This window comes from Chiroxiphia lanceolata, chromosome 24 (assembly GCF_009829145.1).
Source record: "Chiroxiphia lanceolata isolate bChiLan1 chromosome 24, bChiLan1.pri, whole genome shotgun sequence".
NCBI classification, from domain to species: domain Eukaryota; kingdom Metazoa; phylum Chordata; class Aves; order Passeriformes; family Pipridae; genus Chiroxiphia; species Chiroxiphia lanceolata.
Genome location: NC_045660.1, coordinates 6,701,881 through 6,724,162, shown reverse-complemented (window position 1 = coordinate 6,724,162; position 22,282 = coordinate 6,701,881). Strand labels below are relative to the sequence as shown.

At 51.4% G+C, this 22,282-nt stretch overlaps 1 protein-coding gene across 1 annotated transcript in view; it reads left to right on the top strand.

Moving 5' to 3' along the window:
• Positions 1-22,282, top strand: part of GRIK3 (glutamate ionotropic receptor kainate type subunit 3) — a 93,266-nt gene that overhangs the window by 35,316 nt on the left and 35,668 nt on the right. Inside the window, exons 2-5 of the mRNA XM_032709890.1 lie at positions 14,081-14,257; positions 15,045-15,302; positions 16,706-16,887; positions 19,530-19,583. Coding sequence (XP_032565781.1) covers positions 14,081-14,257; positions 15,045-15,302; positions 16,706-16,887; positions 19,530-19,583 — 671 coding nt within the window. The remainder of the gene's footprint in view (positions 1-14,080; positions 14,258-15,044; positions 15,303-16,705; positions 16,888-19,529; positions 19,584-22,282) is intronic.

Here is a 22,282-nt window from a genome sequence, read left to right as displayed (position 1 = left end):
GGCAGACACAATCCTGAATCAATTATACATTCAGGCTCTTCTTTCCAATATCCCCCACCATGTGCTGTGCTCTCACTGCATCCTACTGAAACAAGAACAAAAGTATTTGAGGTTTGGGTTTTTTTCAGTCGTGCATTTTTAATTGGACTATAAATTCCACTTTGTTGTGTTCTAGAATGTTATTTTTATTTTCCAATAGAACTGTCTCTTCTTTGATGAGGGCAGAGATTTATTACCCAATTTCCAGCTTTATGTCTCCCTTTTGGTCTGTTGTTTTAGCTCTTTCCTAGTTATACAGACAATCCCTTTTCCCCATCTTTTTATGGCTGAATTTCCTCAAGTCCTTATTTCTGTGCCACTCATTAATACTCACTTCTTCTACCCAGTCTGCTCAGGATTCATCCTGGATCCATCCCCAGACCTACATTTCCACTTTATATCTTCTGGAGGATGTCTCTGAGCTTTCCATAATTAGACAACGTATTGTCACTGAGCTGTGAGATGTTACAACGATTTTATGGCCATGTTAATGCTCTGCCCCCCTGCCCAAAGCCTACACAGAAGCACTGACTGGACACGGGATGTGTTTATTTTCACACACCCATGGACAATGTCACACCAGCCCATGGCTGGTTGTGGGAGAAGCCACAGCCTCTCACCCCAGAGCCGGTCAGGAGGCTGCAGCATTACCTGGAGCTTAACTGAGTTTGTGCAATGGAAGGAAAACGGAGCCAAAGCTAATTTAAGCACAAATACCTTGTAACCTGCTAATTAAACCAGCTCCCTGGTGCTCTGCCCTAAAATGCCTCCTCATTAACTGCACAGGCAGCACTGGCAGTGGGGACACAAGTGGGACACAAGTAGGACACAGCTGTGCAGGGCACAGGGAGGTCCTGGCTGGGACAATCCCTCCCAGCACAGGGTGGGTGTGTGGGGACACCTGAGACCCTGCCCTGCTCACCTGGAGAGCTGAACTGCCTCGGCCCAGAGGGCTGGGGTGAAACCCAACCTGAGGGCAAAGCCCAGGAGATGCTGGGGGCTGAAATCCAGCCCAGGGCTGGCCTGGTGGGCTGGGGGGACTCTCAGAGGTCAGCTCAGGTTTTAATTCCAGCCCCTGCACTGGCTGCAGGGCTCAGTTTCTGACCTTTCTGCACGTGCTTGCTGTGTTTGTCTAAGCAAAGCCTTTTTTGCTTCTAAACTAAAGAACCAACCCTCATCCTTCACTATTATTTTAGTCTATTTATACAAAGTGTAGCTCAGTGCAGACTTGAAAGGTCACAGGGAAACCTGGGGAGTGAATTGGCCCCATTGGTTCTAATACTGCCTCGACATTGGAAGATTCCTTGTTATTAAGCCAGGAAAAGGCACAGTTATTAGTGTCTGGTTCCACTTTTAAAATGAAAATTTGCAGAAAGATTCAGAACAGTGAAGAGCCTCCTCCCCTCCTTCCAGAAAAGTGTTTCCAGTGGGGGTGGGTGAGCAGCAAGAGAAGTTCAGAAAGGCATTTGTGTTTATCCCTTTAGTTCCACAGGCAACCCTCATGTTCTCCCTGTGACCTTTCACTTACGTTCCTCCTGCAGAGCCAGACCTTTGTGTATCTTTGTTTCAGCACTTCAAAGCAAGGATTATTTGAAGAACTCTCAAGGAAAAAATAAGTTTCTTATATTCATGCAATATACCCTGTAAGAACGGGTTTCAGATTTGCCAGCAAGATGTACTTGAGACCGACAGTCCCTGCTTGGATGAGTTCGGAGGGGGGGAGCTAAAAATAGCATTATTAACAGTAAAATGTGCTGAGAAGGACAAAGCAACACCTGAGCACACACATGGCTGCACACATTGCTGTGGTCCTTCCACAGCCTCACCACTGTGCCTGGGCAGGGCCACCAGCCCTGGGGACACGTCCTCGTGGTCCCCACCCGCACAAATGATGGGGGAGCTGCAGCCCCAAAGCCACCTGTCCCCAAAGTGGCACAGGGAGCTCACCCTGCCAGTGCCACAGAGAGAGAAAGGGGGTATCTGCCCCAGCCCAACACCCACTCTTCCAATGGACCCACTGACCAGCCTCAGCTGCCAAAGAGATCAATCAGTGTGGCTGCTCCAGGGATTTGTGCCCAGATCACTTCACCAGAGGGGGTAAATAGCTGTGGGTTTCCTTAGGTGATGGGAGAAGGGAAAGAAGCAGCTCACATCTCAGAGCCATTCATGTGCTTTTGCAGCACGTTAATGAATGAAGTTCAGAGCAGCTCTGGTGAGCAGAGCAAGCCCAGCTGCAATGAACAGCTCCACGCTGATCCAGCCAGGGTTTGTCCTCGTCTCCGAGAGGACTGAGGGATCATCGCTGCATTAAGGCTCAGCTACACAGAGCAGGAGGAGCAAAGGTTGAAGCTGGGGGATTTTTGGCTTCATCAAGCCTGACATCTCTGAGATAACACATCATTTTCATCTCCATTTGAAAGCATTAATAAAAATTTGTTAGTTCAACATGAATGCTCCAGGAAGACTCCCAAATCCACACAACTGAACACAGAGCTCGAATGCACCAAAATTAACTCCTGTTTACTGGGGAGCAAGCACTTTATTACTGCAAGATGGGAAAGGATCATGCCTGGACCTCTAGCTAGCATTTCCTTCCCACCTGCCAGGAGGGAGAGGATCCTTGCTGAGCCAGGGTACCCAGGACCCAAACTCCCTACAGATCTTGAGCAAGGAATAATTTTCCTGGGCCTTAATCCTACCACCTGCAAGCTCTAAAAGTCACGTCCCTTCTCCCCTTGCCTTCTTGCTGGTGTCTGTTTTTTCTCTCTGCACTATAAAGCTGTTGGATTCTCTTTCTACTACAAAGGGGAGCAGTTGGGTTATCCCAGCTCATTGTCTGGTGAGGCGTCACTTAGGTCAGGCCTTGAAGTACTTCCATAAACAGTATTTAAGAAGTAAAATAATTCACACTGCATTTCTCACAAGGATTTGCCCAAGAGAGACCTGAGCAAAGCCTGCACATCCATCCACACTGCTCCCTGCTCTGGAGAAGGCAAGGTCACCTCCACGGCTGGGACACCTCAGAGCTGCCACTTCCCTGCCCCAAAGGCAAAGGCTCTGCTGGGGCAGCAGTGAGGGGGCAAGGTCAGACCCTATGTCACTTCATGTTGTAGTTTCAGATCTGCTCTGCATTGTTCCTACATTCCAGCAGCAAGGTTCACAGCAGGAGCAGAAATACTGCATCGATTTCTAGGGCTGCCTCATGTATCCTCATTAGAGCCAGTGGTGACCAGTTGATCTTAATTAAGGGAATCCCACAGAGCTCACGGCCTGCACACACCCACCCTGGCAGAACAGCCCACTCAACACCAGCTGCAGGAGAGCCCAGCTCGGGGCAGGCTCAACCCCAGTGCCCCCAGTGCAGCCCCCCTGGGACGTTACTGGGCCGTTACTGGGCCGTTACTGGGCCGTTACTGGGCCGTTACTGGGCCTGACGTGTTTGCAGAGTCTGGCAGTGACCAACGCTTTGGCTCCTCAACTCACGTGCTGCTGCCCAGCACAGTCCCACTCACTGCTGGGCCAGGAGATGCCAGAAGCATCTTTTCCAAACAGCCCTTAAATGTCTTACACATCTCAAGAAGAAAGTGCTGCACAAACCAGGAGCTCAGCCCTGCAGGGGGGTGTCTGCAGATCCTCTCCACGTTTGCGTTCCCAGGGACTGTTCTACTCGTTAGCCTCAGTTTCTCTCACTTAACTCTGGAACTGCAGATATTACTGGGGGGTTCTGCACCACTTTCCCGTGAATGAGAGGATCAATCAGGGGCCCTGGCCCGTGGCCCAGGCACAGCAGTGACCCCAGGGCTGCTCCCAGGCTGCTCGTCCCATGGCGGGAGGAAGAGGAGGAGGATTGTTTTGCCCAACTTCATGTGGTTTCCCTCAGACAATCTGCTTACTGTAGAGCCCTTGTGAGAGGAGGGTGCCAGCTCGTGTTCACTGGTTTATAAATACAGTGGGAAATAGAAACCCTTCATTCCTCAGATTTCCTGTCAAAAATCTCTTCCTTCAATATGCTTTTTAATTAAAATCAAATTCAGCTCAGCTACATGTTAAGCTCCTTTTGCATCTCCCACTCACCAGTATCCCTTTTTCCCAAGCTTCTTCAGATTATTTTACCATTGACTTCATACTGCTCCCAGTTTACAGCTCCCAGTTTATACCACACCACCATCACACAGAAGATATCAACACACCTAAAACGTAAGGAATGGCAGAAAAAACCCTATTGCAGAAAAATAAAGAAGTTTCACTTCAGTCAGTAGATCCTCTCCCATTAACCCTTCCAGAGACCTGCCTGCTCCCTGCAGCAGTTTGCTAACGAGGCATGAGTTATTGCTCATGTTTATGAGAGGGTGATGTATCCCATTAATTAGCTCTGCATGAATCAATGGGAGCCACTGAACACATAATCCTTGGTAATTCATAACACTGGGGTAGAGGAAACAGTGTCCTTAGTGTTAAATAAACAGTGATGATGATGATGAATCCCAGAATTACCAAAGAACAGCTCAGCTCTGGGGTTGGTGTGAGCAGTGACAGGTCAGTGCTGAGCCCACAGTGGCACAGTGACACCCCCTGTCCTGGGGGACAAAGCTGTGTGGGAGTCACTGCACAGTGACTAACACGCACTTTTAATTGAATTTGGATCTATTAATAAAGTTTTCCTCTTCCACCTCCTCTAGAGTTAAATGGTTTTCAAATTCCCCCTTTTCTGAGCTACCAACTAATAATTTCCCCACTTTAATTTGTGATTCACTGTGTACAGTCATAATAATGAATATTCAGCTTCATTAGCACACACGTGGTTCAGTTCCTGCCGAGACACTCTGCTCTGTCCTCGTGGCAGTGGATCCTCTGCCAGTGGGGTCACTGTGGGCAGGGGATCCTCTGCCAGTGGGGTCACCCTGGGCAGGGGATCCTTGTGCCAGTGGGGTCACTCTGGGCAGGGGATCCTTGTGCCAGTGGGGTCACTCTGGGCAGGGGATCCTTGTGCCAGTGGGGTCACTCTGGGCAGTGGATCCTCTGCCAGTGGGGTCACTGTGGGCAATGGGATCCCCCCTGGAGCAGCAGCCCCAGCTGGTTTTGGTCCCTGAGGGAGTGTGGAACCCCTTGGAGCTGTGCTGCCTGTCCCTTTGCACACCCTGCTCTGTGTGTGGCTGTTTGTAAACCCCGAGTACACATGACAGGGAAATAATGAAAGCATTTTTCAGGGCAGATCTTTTTGTCATTCCCTTTTTTTCTTTCATTCCCTGGAATAAAGTGCTACTTTTAAGCCAGCAAATCTCTCAGGTGTAATTACCCTGGGCATTCAGAACTGAATATTAAGAAATGGGGAGGGGGGAAGAGGGGAACAACCATTCATAAAAAATATTGAACATAACGGTTTTACAAAACACCCACCCCAGGCAGACCCTTCCCACCACAAAAGACTGCAGTCGAGGTAGATTGTGAAGGAATTTCTAAAAAATCCTGAGCTTCTTTTTCCCCTCACAGGTCCCAGTACAGCCCTTACATGCTCCCCTTCACCTCCTGTGCCCAGCAAGCACCACATCCTGGCAAAGCCTGTTTTTCCCTCTGCTTAACAACATTAAAATAGGAAGATAACAGGCTAAAATGCATCTCTGAATCTCCCAATTGCACCTTGGGTTGCCAGCAGCACAGGCAGGTCAATCCCACAGGAGCCCTGTGCTCCCTCTGCATCCCACAGCTCCCGGAGAGCTTCTGAAATCTATTACAGACCTTTGATCTCTTCCTCCAAAAAGGGTTTTCTGTGGAGAGTGGATGGGATTAAGCAGAAACAATTTTCCCAGAGCACTCTGTGGGCTTTTTTCCCCCCCTCTCTGCTTTCTTTCAAACAGAAGATGCCAACAGCAAAGACCCTAACAAGGCTTTGGGACCCTCAGCTCCTGAATGGAATCCACCCCATCAGTCAAATTCAACATCTAGCAGGACCAAATACTCAGCATGTGGTACAAAACTCTTGTGAAACTGAACTGTTAAATATTTAGGGCAGATGACAAACAATATGTCATAATATTTGCAGAACTGTGTTTGCTATTCAGTGCATCATCTTAATCAAGGCCCTGGTTTTTGGAGGCACCAATGCAAGAGTGAGAGACAAGTGGTTGACTGCTGGTGTTTGGTTACACTGTGGATGGAGAATGAGATTTAATGTAGATTTCTTAAGTCTAATATTATATGCTACATGCCAGGTGGGTATTACCATTTCTTAGCTGGGGCTTAGCAATTAATATTTGAGAAGAATTTAATTAACATGCAATAATTGGCATTTTAATTCAGTTTGGGGGGTTTGTGCATGGCCAGCGGGCTCCCTCAGTGCAGAGCCCAGAGATTTGCAAATTCCACTGTAACTGGGAAGGTAATTCTTTTTCCCCAAAAAAGTGGTTTTGGTTTCCAACACCTGGTATTCAGTTTACAGTGAGTTTCACAAGTGAACCAGTTGGACCCGGTTTGCAGTGGGAGAACTGGGAAGAGCTTTCGCCTGCTTGGATGGGCAGGGGAGTCCCAAACTGGTCAGGCTGCCAGATCCCCCTTTTGCAGAGAAATAAAGCACTTGGAGCAAAACTGCAGAGCCTGTGGAAGCCTTTCCCACCAGTGCTGAGGGGATGGTGGCACTGGGTGTCACTGGGAGATCAGCCCCTCAGGGAGCTCTCAGGCTGCAACTCCTGGGTCACTTGGGGAGATCTGCATTTACTGCTTAGTTTCGTGGCATTTTCCTTGCCTTTATCCCGATGGGAATCTGTTCCCATGAGATTATGATGCCGCTTTCTCTCTTTTTTTTTTTTAATTAATTGAGCCAGCTTAAAAAAAAAAAAAAGCAAGCCCATTTCATTTTAATCATGTATTATGCAAATTACGAATTTAAATATCATTAAGAAATCTGTTGCTAACTTAATTTATTTCTGCTGTAGCACCACGGAAGGCTTTTGATCTCAGATTAGCGCTCTGATCCGCGCCCGTGGCCGGGGTTACGCTGCTCCTCAGATGTCAAACGTGCAGCACCACAACAGCTTGTTCAAAGCGTGGCAGGGGAAACGCTGCCAATTAGGCCACACGGGGAGGGTTTGCAGTGAGGAGAAGTTTGTTTCCAGCAGCCACAGCCCTCTCTGCTGTGCCCTGGCCGTGCCCTGCCCGTGGGGACGAGCGGTGCCGCGACCGGCACGGCCGAGGATGCAGTGGGTCATCCCTGGGAGCAGGGACAGACCTTTCCAGACCTTCCCTATCTGCTGTTCATTAAAAACACAACCTGCCATGTTCCATTAATTCCTCATTTAGCTCGAGTAAAGTGCTGATACACACATTTTAGCTCCAGTGTTTTTAATCAGTAATTTAACCAGAAGCTTTAATAATGTATTTCTTTGCCACTTGACTACTCATCTGTTAAGCAGCTTACATATAGGAGAAGGATGTCACCCCCTGTGACATGAAGTGCCTAATTCAGAGCAAATGAAATAGGATTTTGCATATTCAATAACAAAACGAGAAAAGAGGGAGACACCGTCTCCTGGGAATGGATGGACCTGCTGGGATGGGATTTCTGCCCTGGCAGGCGGGAAATCCCTCCCTGTGGGACACGCTCACGCTCTGTGTATCTGATTTTCTGCTTGAATTCATTTTCTTGGCATTACTCAGCAAGTACCTGGCTCTTCCTCCTGCTGCACCATGTGGTGGAATCAGAGGCCCTGGGAATGTGGCTCATTCCATTGGCTCCTCCACCAGCCACTGGGGGATCCCCAGGACACCCCAGAGTGAATGGGGGGGCTGTGGGCAGGGAGGTGACAGCAGGACTGTCCCCACTCCTGTTCAGTCCTGTACTGCAGGTTCACAGCAGCTGCACTGAAATGTTCCTGTTCCTCTTTGGGGGTGTTGGGGGAACAGGGAACTCCTGACACCTCAGGGACAGGTCACTCCACTGTGCCTGTCCCTCCTCTGAGCTCCTGGGGGATCCAAGCAGGGCAAGAGCTGCCCTGCCCCTCGTCCTGCCTCTTCCAAAGGGTGTTGGAGGGTGAGTCCAGTCAGGAATGCCAGGGAGTTCAGGAGCCTCAAGCACCTGAGCCCAGAAGGGCTGTGCTGAGTCCCCACTTGGCTCCATCGTGGACACGGGGGAAGCTCCTCAGTGGGCAGGGACATCGTGGGCTTTGTCAGCCCATGGGGGCAGCACAGAAAACCAGCTGCAAATGCCTTGGACCTGAGAGCCAGGGACACTGCCAGGGTGGGAGCAGCACCCTGTGCTCAGGGACAAGCCAGAGCCTCTTCAACTCCTACAAAAGGCTGTGCAGTGAGCACGGGCACATGAGCGACCCAGACACACCCAGACAGGCTCCAGGTTAATCCTCTCCCAGTGCTCCAGGCACATCCTGCTCCTGGGGTTTTAGCAATCAGCATCCAGAGCGAGCAGCCCGTGGGCAGGGCCAGGGCTCTCCTGGTGATGTGTGTTGATGAAGCCTGAAATTGCTTTGGCTCCGTGGCTGTGCTGCATCACATTAGGCAGCACCACGCTGAAGTGACAGGGCCAGTGCATGATCAGCAGCACTTGAAGGGGACGGGGACTCAGATCCTGCCGCTCTGTCAAACCCAGGAACGCGCTGACAGACCTCGGGAATTATTTTCAGCTCCTTCCCAGAAGGTTTGTTTCAATCAGTTTGCAAGTTCTGCTCTCTGCCTTGGCATGGAGCAGCTCCATGGTCCCGCCACAGGGCACATCCCGGGACGCTGCCATCTGACACTGCAGCTCCATGGGAGCCTGTGGAGAGCTGGGATGGGGGATCTGCTGTGCCCCTTCAGCTGCAAGGGCTTCCCACGAGTGACAGGGTGGGAGCCCCCACATTCCTGGCACTGCCTTCTTCCCTCCTCAGTTTATTGGATGGGTTTGTTCCTGTTTGGGAAGCACCAGCTGACACCAGACCCGGGGGCTCCCCTCCAGCTGCAGGAGCTCATGGAGCATTTCACAGCAGCAGCTCCTTGGGGGAAGGTGCAAGGGGAGATTCTGTGTGAATAAATCTGTCATCGCTTTCCCCCTTCTTTTTGTGATATTTATTGCCTTCTGGATTCTGCTGCTCTCACTGCATCCTTATTATTGCACCTGAGTCCCACAGGACAGGCAGGCCCTGTGTAGCCCCATTCCCAGCCACAGCCTCCTGCTCCAGGGAACCTTCTTTCACTTCCCAGCAGTTCTCTCATCTCTTTGTTGGCATTAACCCCAGCCCTGGGGCAAGCTGGACCAGGGCAGGGAGATTCTCTTCACTGGGCTGCTCAGCCAAGCAGCAGTGTCAGGTCTGCAAGTGTTCCTGGGGGGGCAGGTCTGTGAGAAAGGACTCTCCAGCCTCGGGGACCTGCCAAGTGGCATCCTGCAGGAACAGGCTCTGAATTCTGTGTACCTGCCCTGACTGACCCGTTTGCTGACACTGTCCCCAAAACAGAGCAATTTGTCCTCAGAAGGGGACAAATCCATGCCCCAACTGGCAAACCCTGATGCTCAACAGGAAAAACATTTTATAACCTCAGAGAAAAAAAGAAAAAAAAAACCACCAGAAAATGCAGCTCTGGGCACAGGAGGGCTGTGAGAGGGAGCAGGAGCTCCTGTGTCTCTGAGGAGCTCCATCCTCAGCAAGAGCTGTCTCAAACCAGGTAATTCTTCCCGGATGTCACAAGGAAAGAGGCTGTCAGAGCTGTCTAAATGTGTGAACAACACTGTCAGCGGGGGAGAGAAAAGTGTTATCAGAAATAGTTGTTCTTCAAAGCTAAATAACTCCGTGATTTTATAAGGAGTAGAAGATAAGAGATCACACCACACGCTGAGGGCTGTTGGAATTTTCTTTCTGAGAATGAAGCTGTTTGTTTTGGTAAAAAGGGGAAGAGGGGAGAAAGTGAAAACCTAAAATACTTTGACTTTCTTGACTTAGCTCTTGACAAAGCTAAAAATAACTATGTTGGCACTGAGCCTGCACAGCCACAGCCCAGGATCAGCTGGAGTAGTGGAAAAGGGTTCCCAGCCCTCTTTCAGGCTCCATCCTGGGGCCTTTCCCAAGGTCTTCCAGCACCATCCCTGGGGATGGAGGAGCGTGGTGCAGCTTTGCTGGCTGCAGGCAGACTTGGGTGTGTTCTGACTGGCATCAGTGGGATTTTGGGTGTTCCCTGGGATCCAGATTTTACCCTGAGGAGAGGCTTGAGTTCTGCTACTCTGAGTGAGACCCTCTGTGCTTTGTGACCAAATCTCTCCTTGCACCAGGCCAGGCTCCTTCCCCAGCCCTGCTCTCTGCTCTAGACCCAAAGGGGAGCTTCAGGCATTTGCCCTGGAATCTCATTTCCAACTCTGAAAACTCCCCACCTCAGAAGCAACAGTGGGGTCATCAAATAAAAGAACATGAAACAGTCTGACATAAGTTGATTCTAATTAGTGTGTTTTCCCATACGCTGGCTGACACTCTCTGGAGAGCAATTAGTCTGCTTTAAGAGTAAAAGACAACGGAATAATTATTTAACCTGCCTGGGATTGATTTTAAAATCCAAGAAGTCAGATATAATAATGGATGACTCCATCAAAAAAATATATAAAAGTAAGTGATAAGGGTCGAAAGCCTTTGAGCCTTGTCATCAACAGCTCGTGTGAGGCACCTCTACAAGGCTGATTCCCAGTCCCAGATGCCTCTGCACCAAATGCCCTACAAACAAGGCATGAAGAGAAGGTTTCCAGGGAAAAACATCTATGCAAACAAATCCAACCTGAATTATGAAACCTCAGCGTGTGTTGAACAGCACATGGCACTGCAGTGGGGAGTCCATGGGCTGCACTGACTGGTCAGGGAACAGCTCGGTCCCTTCCTGGATCAATCAGGCAGCAAATCCTCTCATGAGCCTCAGGAGGATGTCACCAAGCGTGACAGACCTCATCACAGCTGTCCTTTATCTCTCTGCCAAGCCACAGGAGGGAAAGAAAGAAGGAATGGGAAGCTGGGACCTGCACAGCCAGGCAGTACTGGGAAAGGCCACCGGCACCAGGGAGCAGCATCCAGAGATCTCCAAGACACTGGAATTAGCTTCAAAAAAAGGGCAGAGGCAGGAATGGTTCAGAGAGAGACAGCAACACCAAAGGACCTTTAGTTTTACTCTCTCAGGTGGAATTTGTTGTTAGGCAGTTGACAGAAGTGGAGACTGTTTTGTTGTGGATTTTTCCCACCCACTGACTCTCATCCATGAGAGTGGAGCCGGGTGAGGCTCCTGCTCAAACCTGCTGGGATCCCTCGCTGTGGACTGACCACGGCTGTGTCCAGCCCCAAGCAGCAAAGTGCCCAGCCCTATGTGGCTCCCCTCTGCTGCTGAGGGTTGCAGAGGACCCCTGGGGTCCCCTTGCCCAGCCATCAGCAGCTGATGTCACACCCCTCGTGCTCTCACTGGCACGAGCCAAAAGTCTCCATTTTGCTCAAATGGAAGAACTGCAACCATTATTTTCATAATTAGCTGGCTTTGCAAATTAATGCCAGTAATGCTGTGTAATCACGATGAAGATTATGCATTAATCAGCTGTCTCAAGCCAGTTATTAAGCCCTTTAAATAACGATGGGAATGAACGTCCCTGAAGGAGGGACGGGAGGGTGGGATCTCGGGATCCCATGGGATGGGAATCTGACAGCAGGCACTCCTGTGTCCCCCAGGCTCTGAGCAGGATCTCGGGATCCCATGGGATGGGAATCTGACAGCAGGCACTCCTGTGTCCCCCAGGCTCTGAGCAGGATCTCAGGATCCCACGGGATGGGGATCTGACAGCAGGCACTCCTGTGTCCCCCAGGCTCTGAGCAGGATCTCAGGATCCCACGGGATGGGGATCTGACAGCAGGCACTCCTCCCAGGCTCTGAGCAAAGAGCAGGCTGTGCTCAGCACCCCAGGACCTGTGGGACATTCCCAATGTCCCAGTGTATTCCGGTGTGTTGCCAGCAGTGGAACCCAAAATGCATCACTGCTGCCTGTGCTCTCTGCCTGCCTGGCACTGAATTCAAGGTACTGGGTGGCTGCACAGAAAATTCTTTCCTGTCAAAAAGCCTATTATATCCAGTTGGCTGTCTGGAACGGGAATTTATTTGGAATCAAACACCCATAATCCACATACCCAGCCCTTCCATATTCTCTCATAATAAGACATGCTCCAATGCAACCCTGAAAGTGCTGGGCTGGGAGAAAGCCTAAGGCCAGCTAGTGGATAATCAATGTAACATGAACCCAGTTATCACTTCAGGACGACGCTACAGAACAAAAAATCCCCTCCTAAAATGGCCTGGACAGTGAAGCTTTGAGCGGAAAGATGGGGATGAATCTCACACTCACTTTAGGTTTGGTCATTGTTTCTGTTGTAATGCTGTGTGTGAACTTTCCCTGCGCTAAGAAACTTAAACTGAGCTTCCAACACGTCCAAACCTTGATGTGGATGAATAATTTTCTTTGCTCTAGTGAAAACTCCAATGTTTTGTCATGATGCAGTGAGAATGAGGCACCTGGACAATTTTGCTGTGCTCTTGCCCACACTGCCTGGCATTCTGGATGAAAACCTGGTCATAAGCGATGGGCTGAAAATCATGTGGGACTGAATGAGTCTCCAGAACGAACACTCAGCCTCTTTTTCTTTATTCTTTCCCCCATTACCAAAATTAGCAATGAATTCAGTATTTTTTTTCTAGCAGAGACGTGCAGGGAACAGCTCAAACTTTTCTGGGCGTTTATGAATGTAAATTAATGCCCACACTCCTTTCACACCTGGGGACAGGGACACACAAAGTCTGCAGAGGAAGAGGAGAGAAGGGACTTGTCACAATCAAGGGGAGCAGAAAGTCAGAGGCCTTTGGAGCTCCCTGGCTGTGAAACCTCCACCAAAGTCTCGTGCTCCGCTCGGGCTCCCGGGAGGATGCCCAGGGCACAGCTGGCAGCAGAGATGTCAGCTTGGCTCTGGCCAAACTGGCACTCCTGGCCAGCACCAAACTGCCACAAAACCACAGAGAACGTGCTCCGGCTCCCGAAGAAGGATTAATGCTGTTGCCTGAAAGCCAGGAGGGCTGAGCAGACATCTGCTGTCTACCACAAAACATTTGAGGACTACCTTAAATTGAAGAGGAAGATTTTCCTTCTGCTAATGAACCCCGAGACCATCTGTTACCAATTGTACTTGCTTATCTTGTTCATCCATTAAATATTTTGGTTTACTTTTTAGTAAGGCAGAACAGGGTTTGTGTCCTCCTGAGGTCCTGCGAGGGGTGTGGGACGGATCCCACGTCCCAGAGCCAAGGACACGCCGTTACACAACCCACACTGCACCAGTCACTGCAATTAGAGGGGCTGTCAGTGGGGACTGAGGACAGGACTCACAGAGCCAGGAAAGCCAGCGATGCTGTGCCACGAGCTCGCTGCCCCTGGGCAGGTGTAGGGGCATTAACAGCTTCTGAACAGGGCAGAGCCACGCCCGGGCCGTGCAGGGCTGAGCAGAGGCTGCAGGGCAGCAGATCTCTGCTGGTCGGAATTAAGAACTTGGAGAACTAAACATGAGGAGCAGTAAAAGAGGAGAAGGGCACTGAGAACAGCACTAAAAATCTCCATGGGCAGCACTGCCCCGCCTGCCTCCCGTGCCAGGACGAGGTGGGTGAGGAGGCAGGAGTGGGAGGGGAGGGCAGTGCCAGCTTTGTGCCCAGTCACTCCTCACAGCACAGACCCAGAGCAGCCCTGCAGCTGGGCAATAAGCCTGTCTGCACTTCCCAAACTCTGCTCCTAAAGTTTTATGGGAAGCCACTTGTCTGTCTCATAAAAATATTCCAAGACTCTAAATTGCCTCCTATTGCCCCACAAAGCTGCCACCCTGAACGCTCTCACGGAGCAGCATATAACAAAAAACCCGAGTGTCTCCATGTCTTCATTTCAGTCCAGGACAGGACGAGGAGCAACCCCTGCTCCACCTGCAAATGTTCCCAGAGTTTTCTCGCCCTTGCTGCTTAAGATTATGAATCAAACTTTACATGGCTCAAAGGGGGGGTTTTTGTCTTGCAGGAGGAATCTTTGAGTACGCAGATGGCCCCAACACCCAGGTGATGAGTGCTGAGGAACAAGCCTTCCGATTCTCCGCCAACATTATTAACAGGAACAGAACTTTGTTGCCTAACACAACCCTAACCTATGACATCCAGAGGATACACTTCCACGACAGCTTTGAAGCAACTAAGAAAGGTAAGAGCAGAGCAAACTTCTGAGCAGCTTTGTGGCCATTTATTTAGCACAAGAAAGGTCTGGTTTCACCGGAGACCCAGCAGCTCGTTCTGCCTTGCTCTCACCAGAGATCTGGGTGAGAACTCCTCCCGGAGCTGACCTTCCACAGGCCTTTTAATACAAGGGGAACAAGTACTTTTTCTTCCCTCTGCAAAGCTCACAAAACTCCTTTCACAGCGTTTGCTCTAATCCTGAGCGAAGGTCTGGAGGCCAGGCCTGTGTTTGTGCCACTGTATCCCTGGCAGTGTTCACATCCATGGTGTGGATATTCTGTTCTCTTACTAACAGTCAGTTTTGATTACTGGATAAAAACAGCTCACTTGAATTACTGAGGGGGAGGGAAGAAATGGGACTGCACAGCAAGGGCTGGGGGGCTGGTGACCTGAGGGTTCATGGAGTTTGATTCTGGTTTTGGAGAAAGGAAACCTGCTGCATGAGCCTGAGCTGTCGGAGGGACATCACCAGGATGGTCCCACACAGCCCAGTGAGCCCCTTTTCAGTTGGTTTTGTGATGGAGGTTCCCTCAGAGCTCTGCCTGGCACTGCTCTGCGACCCTACCCACGGGTGCAGACCCCACCTGCCATAACCCCTCCTCTCTCTCTCTGACTCATCACTGCTGTAATTACCCAATATCAGAGCTGTTAAAGCCCAGGAGTGTCTGTTCACCCACTGTCCCTTGCCCAGGGCAGGCACAGCTGTCTGTGCCCAGTGCTGCCCCATCTCTGACATCCCTCCCTCCCTCCACCAGCCTGTGACCAGCTCGCCCTGGGGGTCGTCGCGATATTCGGACCTTCCCAAGGCTCCTGCACCAACGCTGTCCAGTCCATCTGCAACGCCCTGGAAGTGCCCCACATACAGCTCCGATGGAAGCACCACCCTCTGGATAACAAGGACACTTTCTATGTCAACCTGTACCCCGACTATGCCTCCCTGAGCCACGCCATCCTGGACCTGGTGCAGTACCTCAAGTGGAGGTCAGCCACGGTGGTGTACGACGACAGCACAGGTAGGGAAAGGGAAAGGAGGGGACTAAAGGAGGAATCCTGGAGATTTGCCATCGTGGGTCTCTTTGGGAGCCTTTCCAATGAGCCTTTCCAGGGGCCAAATGACCCCCCGTGCAGTGATGGGTTCCCAGGAGTTGTGGGAGTCCCTGGGATCTTTCTAAGCATTTAACTCCCAAAGCTCTCAGTGAGTGGGGGACTCCCAGCCCCAGAGCTGGGGGGTTCACTGGCATGGGCAGCTCAGCCCAGCTCCTTGGGCACCACAGCTCCCCTCTGCACCAGCAAAGCCCCAGCCGTGGCTGCCATGGAGGGGGCAGTTCCCAGGCAAAGCAAAAGCAGTTCTGGAAAGCTTTTTGTTTTCTGGCTAATTCTGTAGCACAGAGCTGACAAAGTTTCGTCACGTAAGGGAAGCTGTTGATGGTTAAACAAAGCAAAGCGCTGCCCGGCGCTAGAGATAGACTCCCAAAAACAAAAGCCACATTGGATAGCCTGTCCAACCTAATTCCACTAAACCAAATGGTTTCTTTAGGGGAGGGCTGATGAGAACACAGTTTGACATTCCTGTTTTGCAAATGTGGGTCACAGTATGTTCCCTTCGTGGCATATTCTAATGTGTTTCTTGTGCTATGCAGAGGGACACGCTGCTCTCTCCCCCCTTGCAATAGGCATCTGCTGCAATTCTCCTTGCAACACCAGATTCCAACGATTCCTGCTCTGCTCGTGCATCCAGTATGACTTTGTGCCTAGTGCAGGAAACAGAAATGAATTCTGAGGGCAGTAGGAAGTTACGAGTTGTGATTAAGTGACCGTTACGATCTACACGACTCATAAATCCAAGCCCATGCCCGTTTTTCCCTTTGGCTGCTGTGCATGGTAAACATGCAGATTTTAATTTCTTGTGTAGCTGATTATCACATCCTGTCCTTTCTCAAGGGCACATTTGCTTAAGAAAATTTGCCATGATCCCAGAGGTGTCAAAGGTTAGGACCAACCTGCTATTCTGTTCTCTTCCTGCCTAATGCAGGGACCCTGTCCAGCCCTCCTGGCTGCAGGGCAGCAGGGAACCAGCAGGAGAAGCCGTTCAGTGGTAGAACAGCTGCTCTGGAGATATCTGGGGGTTAAGGATTGACCCGTGACACCCTGGCTGTGACACCCTCCAGCAAAGGCCATTGGAGGAAGGGAGGGAGGCAGGTCCTGAGCTCATTCCATAGGGACCAGGGAAGCACTGAGCTGCTGTAGGGACCAGGGAAGCACGGAGCTGCTGTAGGGAACAGGGAAGCACGGAGCTGCTGTAGGGAACAGGGAAGCACGGAGCTGCTGTAGGGACCAGGGAAGCACGGAGCTGCTGTGCCCAGCCCCTGGGGAGGGCAGGCCTGTAACGCTGTGGGTTTGTCTCTGTGGTGCCAAGGCCTCATCCGGCTGCAGGAGCTCATCATGGCCCCGTCCCGCTACAACATCCGCCTGAAGATCCGGCAGCTCCCGCTGGACACGGACGACGCGCGGCCGCTGCTCAAGGAGATGAAGCGGGGCCGGGAATTCCGCATCATCTTCGACTGCAGCCACCTGATGGCAGCTCAGATCCTCAAGCAGGTGAGGGAGGGGACAAGCAGAAGGGGCCATCGAGGAGCCCCTGGGTGTGGGGTGGCCCCACTGGGGTGCAGCTTCCCCTGGGCCCCATCCACAGCCACACTAAAAGCTGCTCCGTGCCCATCCTTCGAGGATACTGGGGGGTTCCCACAGGACAGGGAGTTTGCACTGACAAACTGGAAGCACGGAAAAGCGACTGTGGGTAAGAATGAACACAGGCTGCAGGAGGAGAAAGGGCTGTGCTGAACACGGTGCCGAGCCCAGGCTGGTGCCAGACAATTCTGTGACTCTCTCTGCAGCTGCACAGCCCCAGCCCCAGCCCCAGCCCTCTGCCTCCATCCAGAGCAGCCCTCGTGGCTCCCCCAGCCAGGCTCAGCTGGGAGGGCAGCATCCTCTGGCCCTTCCCCAGCATGGTCTGCAATTCTTGGACTTTAAGCCAGATGTCAGTGATTTTCCATTCATTTGGGCTCTCTCCTTTCTTTCTCCACGAGATCCTCCACTGGCATTCTTGCTGCTCACCCCAACTCCTCCTCATTCTCAAGTGCCTTTGGATTTTGGGGTCAATATGAGGAAAAGACTCTCACAAAGATACTAAAAGCCAGCCACTGGAAGTGCTGCTCCTCTCAGCCCAGCACGACACCACCACACAGATTAAATAAATCCCCTGAAGGGCTGAGAAAGAGAGCACAAGGCAAGTGCCTCCTCCTGCAGCCTGCCTGATGCAAAATGAAGGGAAGTGCTCAGAGAACTTGGAAAGCCTGGGAGGGATTATTACAGAAAGCAATAGAAGGGGCTCATTGTCTCCTGCCTGTGTTTTCCCGTGCTGGCTGTGTTTGGTGCTGCTCACTTGTTATGCAGTTTATTATAGTTTATTGTGCCATCTGCTCTGCTCATCACTGCGAGTGCAGAGTGAGGAAGATGGAGGAGAGGGGGGACTGGGGGGAGACAAGTCTCTCTAAGTCCTTCTGGCTGGTTTTGTGTGTGTGTTGGGTTTTTGTCAGGACCTGAAGCCATGCATTTCAGCTTAACAACACTACACAGGGTTATTTTTACTGAGGGAAATACTGTGAAGCATTTTCAGAGCCTGGGAAGGTGCACAAACCCAAACCACAAGCCCGAGCAGTCTCTGCTCTGGTGTGCAGCACCAGGCAGGCTCACAGCAGTGCACCATGATCTGCAGGTCACTCACAGCTGCTTTCTCATTAGAAAGCTTATAAACCTCGTATTTTCCTCACCTTCCTACCTGTATCAAGAAATGCACACCTCGAGGTGCCTCGTTCACTTGTGGAACAGCACCTCTACACCCAAAGTACAAACTGGGCAAAGCCAAAGCCATCCATCTGCTGGAGAGTCAGTCCTTCCCATCCTGCCCCAGGTTCTCCAGCCTTCCTCGGTTTTGGTCCCTGGTTATCATCCACATGCACTCTGAGGCTCCCCCACAGCTCTGTCCTGAGCAGCCCCTGCAGGGCACAGCTGGGCCTGGCAGCTCTACAGGAGCTGCTGCTCCCACCCTGTGGCTTCTCCCCCGGCAGGATCATTTCCCCACAAACCCAGATGCATCCTGCCCTGGGCTGCCAGTGCTGGGAAGCCAGAGCCTCCTTCCTACAGCAGCTCTGGGCTCCTCACCTATGTCCAAAATGATCCAAAATGGACCTGAATTGGAATTTCATGATTTGCTCCTGATTGCTTTCCCATCTCTAACTGATGCTTCCCATACTGAGGTCCCATTCCCTGCTCCAGCTCTTTGCACCAGGGTGTGCAGCAGGGAGGGAGCTACAATGCAGCCCAGCAGATCCACCAGCCAGGCAGGGATGGGGGGAACGGGACAGGACAGCATGTGGCCACACAGCAACAGCCTCCAGACTTTCTAAAAGCTACTCCCAGAGCAGGAAACCTGGGTGAAATCACACTCTGGAGTCACAATATGTAGGCTTGCGATCCAGAGCCCTTCCTTTTCCCCTGTTTTTTGATGTCTCACTTCTTCTCAGACTGTCACTTCCTTCCTCGGAGCTAAATTCCGCCCTAGTAATTTTAACAAAATCCAAGGGAAGCAAATGTTACCGGCGGGGACTTGAAGTCGCTTTCCCATGAGTGGGGATTTTAAAGTGCTCTTGCATGTGTTTTCTCCAGAAAACATACTCACAGAGTCAGCATCCCAGGCAAACCCATGGGAATCTCTTTCCAGTCACCAGCCAGCAGCTCCAAGGTGACCTTGTTCACAGCCTCAAATGTGTTCCCCTGTGTTGTGCAGGGTCTGGACGTGGTCATCCAGCCAAGGCCCCTTCAGCCCACGCCTGTGCTCTGGCAGAGCTCACAGGACAGCCTGTTCTCTGCAGTGCTCAGCTATGCAGATCCCAGCAATCTGCACGAGCCACCCTCTGTGGCAGGGCTGGCAGGAGCCTTGAGCTGGGCTGGCCAAGGGTCCTCGGGTCTGGGACATGATTTCAGAGGGATGGGGGATGTTCCCACCCCTCATCCTTGTGCCTTCACAGCCCCATTTCTAAACCAGGCACTCAGTTAGGATCCCACTGTCATGCCCACGGAGGAGGGACAGGCAGAGTCATGACACAGGTGGGCACTGAAGGGGAAGGGATGTTATATTCTTGTATCTACTTCAATAACCTCCTTTCCCTCCTCTCCTCAAGGCCATGGCAATGGGAATGATGACAGAGTACTACCACTTCATCTTCACCACTCTGGTAAAGTATCTGTCTGTGCACACACCTCGTACCCTCTCTGCTGGGTGGGGTGGGGGTTCAGTCCAGGTGGGCACTGCAGTGGGGTGGGAAATGCAAGGGAACCCTACAGAGGGGGAGAGCAGGGCTGGGTTCACCTGAGAGATGACCCTCCTTCAGGACAGGTCATTCCTATGGAGTGGCTCTGGCTGGCACAGGCGTGGGTTCTGGTTTCATTTCCCCTCCCAGTCCCTTTGGTTTGGGTGCAGCTCCCTGGGCACTGGGGGTGAGCACAGTGAGTGTGCCAGGCTGCACTGGGGTGAGCACAGTGAGTGTGCCAGGCTGAGCTCCCTGGGCACTGGGGGTGAGCACAGTGAGTGTGCCAGGCTGCACTGGGGTGAGCACAGTGAGTGTGCCAGGCTGCAGCCCCCACACGGGGTTTGGTGAGACCCTGTTTCAGCAGGAGCTGAGGATGAGCACTGTGTGCCCTCCCAGATCTCCCTGCAGAGCCAGGAGCAGCCTGCTGTGGTCCAGAGTTCATTCCTGCAGGTTTATTTTGCAGAGGATGAACTCAGCCTGACATTAACTCCCCTCTGTTAAACACGGGCCAGTTCCTCTCTGGCTCCTGGAGGCATTTGGCTTTCCTGGCAGGGCCACTTGTGTCTCCATTTAAGATGCTATTGTCTAGTCTACTGTTGAATTTTGTGTGATTTTGAAAATCCAATTTATCTTTTTGCCTCTAGGAAAGAAACAGACTAAACTAACCCTTAAAAACTGCAAAATTTATTTTTCAAATGCAAAAGACATTTTAATTACCCCTGCTGCCATTATCTATTCCAGGCAGCTTTAAGCATTTCCCAGATAACCTCCTATTAATCAGCCCCAGCTGAGCCTGGAGTACATTTCATGTGTAGGTACAGCCTGGAGGTGGGAAAAGAGGAATTATAATAAATTAATAGATAAGCAATCACAATTAATGCCACTTTCCTGAAATAACAGTTATATCATGGGAAAGATATTTTAATCTGTCATTCCTTAAGGCAATGTTTTCCTAGCTTGCAATGCCTGTGCTTCAGCTTCCCCAGTACGAGACCCATGGGGTGCTAATGAATTAGTCTATTATGTTATACTGAATGTTTCTAAAAGGTCCCCAGTCAATACTGAGCACAGTGTATCAACACTTGGCATGAAATGCTTCAACACTTTGCTAGGCAGCACGACTACAGTTCACTGACTCCAGCACAGCCCCATCAGCCTTTTCCACAGGAGGAGGAGGAGGAGAAGGAGGAGGGGGAGGAGGAGGAACTGGGACTGCTGAGCCCTCATCCCTGGCACACATAGCTTTGACACCCAGGTCCCTGCAGGGAGAACCCCTAAGCTGCAAATCCTGGGGGTGTCTCAGCAGTCTGTGAAGTGAGTCCTTGCAGACGTGGCCAATTCCCAGCCCCCTGGACAAAGCTGTGTCTGCCCAGGGCTCCCAACCAGCCGTGGGGGAACCCCCCTGTGGGCTCCACACCGGGATGCCCTTCCTGGACACCCCTATTTCCACCTCTGCCTGTGGGTGCAGGAGGTGGTGAGGATCAGTCCCCAGCACTGCCACCACCCTGAGGAACCCGGGATGGGTTAACTGGGGAGGGGGGAGAGCGGGTGCCAGGAAGGGGGAGAACATCACAGGAACACTGAGAACGAAATACAGGGTGGAGGGGAGAATTAATCTGCAGCACAGAAAATAATGAGTGAAAGGGAATGTAGATGAGGTGGAAAATAGAACCAGATGTTTCAATTTGTGGCTGTGCAGGAGCAGAAAATCCAGAAGAAACTGATCTGGTGATTCTCCTCCACACCTCCCCACGCCCTGACACTCAGCTGGTGTCTGAATTATCCTCTGGTTCCAGGAGCTGATAAATCAGGCTGCAGCTGAGATTTAAACTGGAACCCAGAAGTGATCTGATGGGAACTTGCTTTCTATAGGAACTTGGTGAAAGGAAGGGTCAGTGGGGAGCAGCAGGGCAGAGAAAGCACCCAAAATACTGGCAGGATCTAAGAGATGGCCAGAATACAAACTGAAGTGTCTGATTAAAAGTTATGAACCTTGAAAAAACAGATTTATTCCAGTGGGTCAGGCACAGGAATGTTGCCCTCCCTCACAGCCAGCTGACATGAGCATTTGTCTGAGGTCAAACAACTGTATTGGCCCTTAGCTGCCCTAAGTCATTTAAAAGTCACCATCATAGCCTGGTTTTCACAGTGCCCTTTAACAGAACATGCAGGTCTGAACTGCAATTTTTCAGGGGGAAAAAAACCCCTCAAACACCCAAGCCCTGACCTCTGTTGTGGGGTGATTAATGACTCGGTCCCTGCTGCACCTGCAGGCTCAAGCACTGCATCCATCAGCAGCGAGGCTGGGCCAGGCTTACAGGAAAGATCAAACCCCCAAAGCTTATTAAAGCAAAACAGCCGCAAGAATCCTCACTCCCCCGTGGAGAATGAAGTCTTAGTTGCTGGCAAGTGCTGCTGTTGTTCTGCTTTGCTTAGGGCAGAGTGTGGGACTTGTCCAGCCCTCCATGGGCACAGCAGAGCTCGCTGCTGATGGATGCCATGGCCAGGTGGTCCCACAGTGTGGCTGTGTCCACCAGCACAGCCCCAACACACAGCACAGCCCATCCCAGAGCACAGCCCCAACACACAGCACAGCCCATCCCAGAGCACAGCCCCATCCCAGA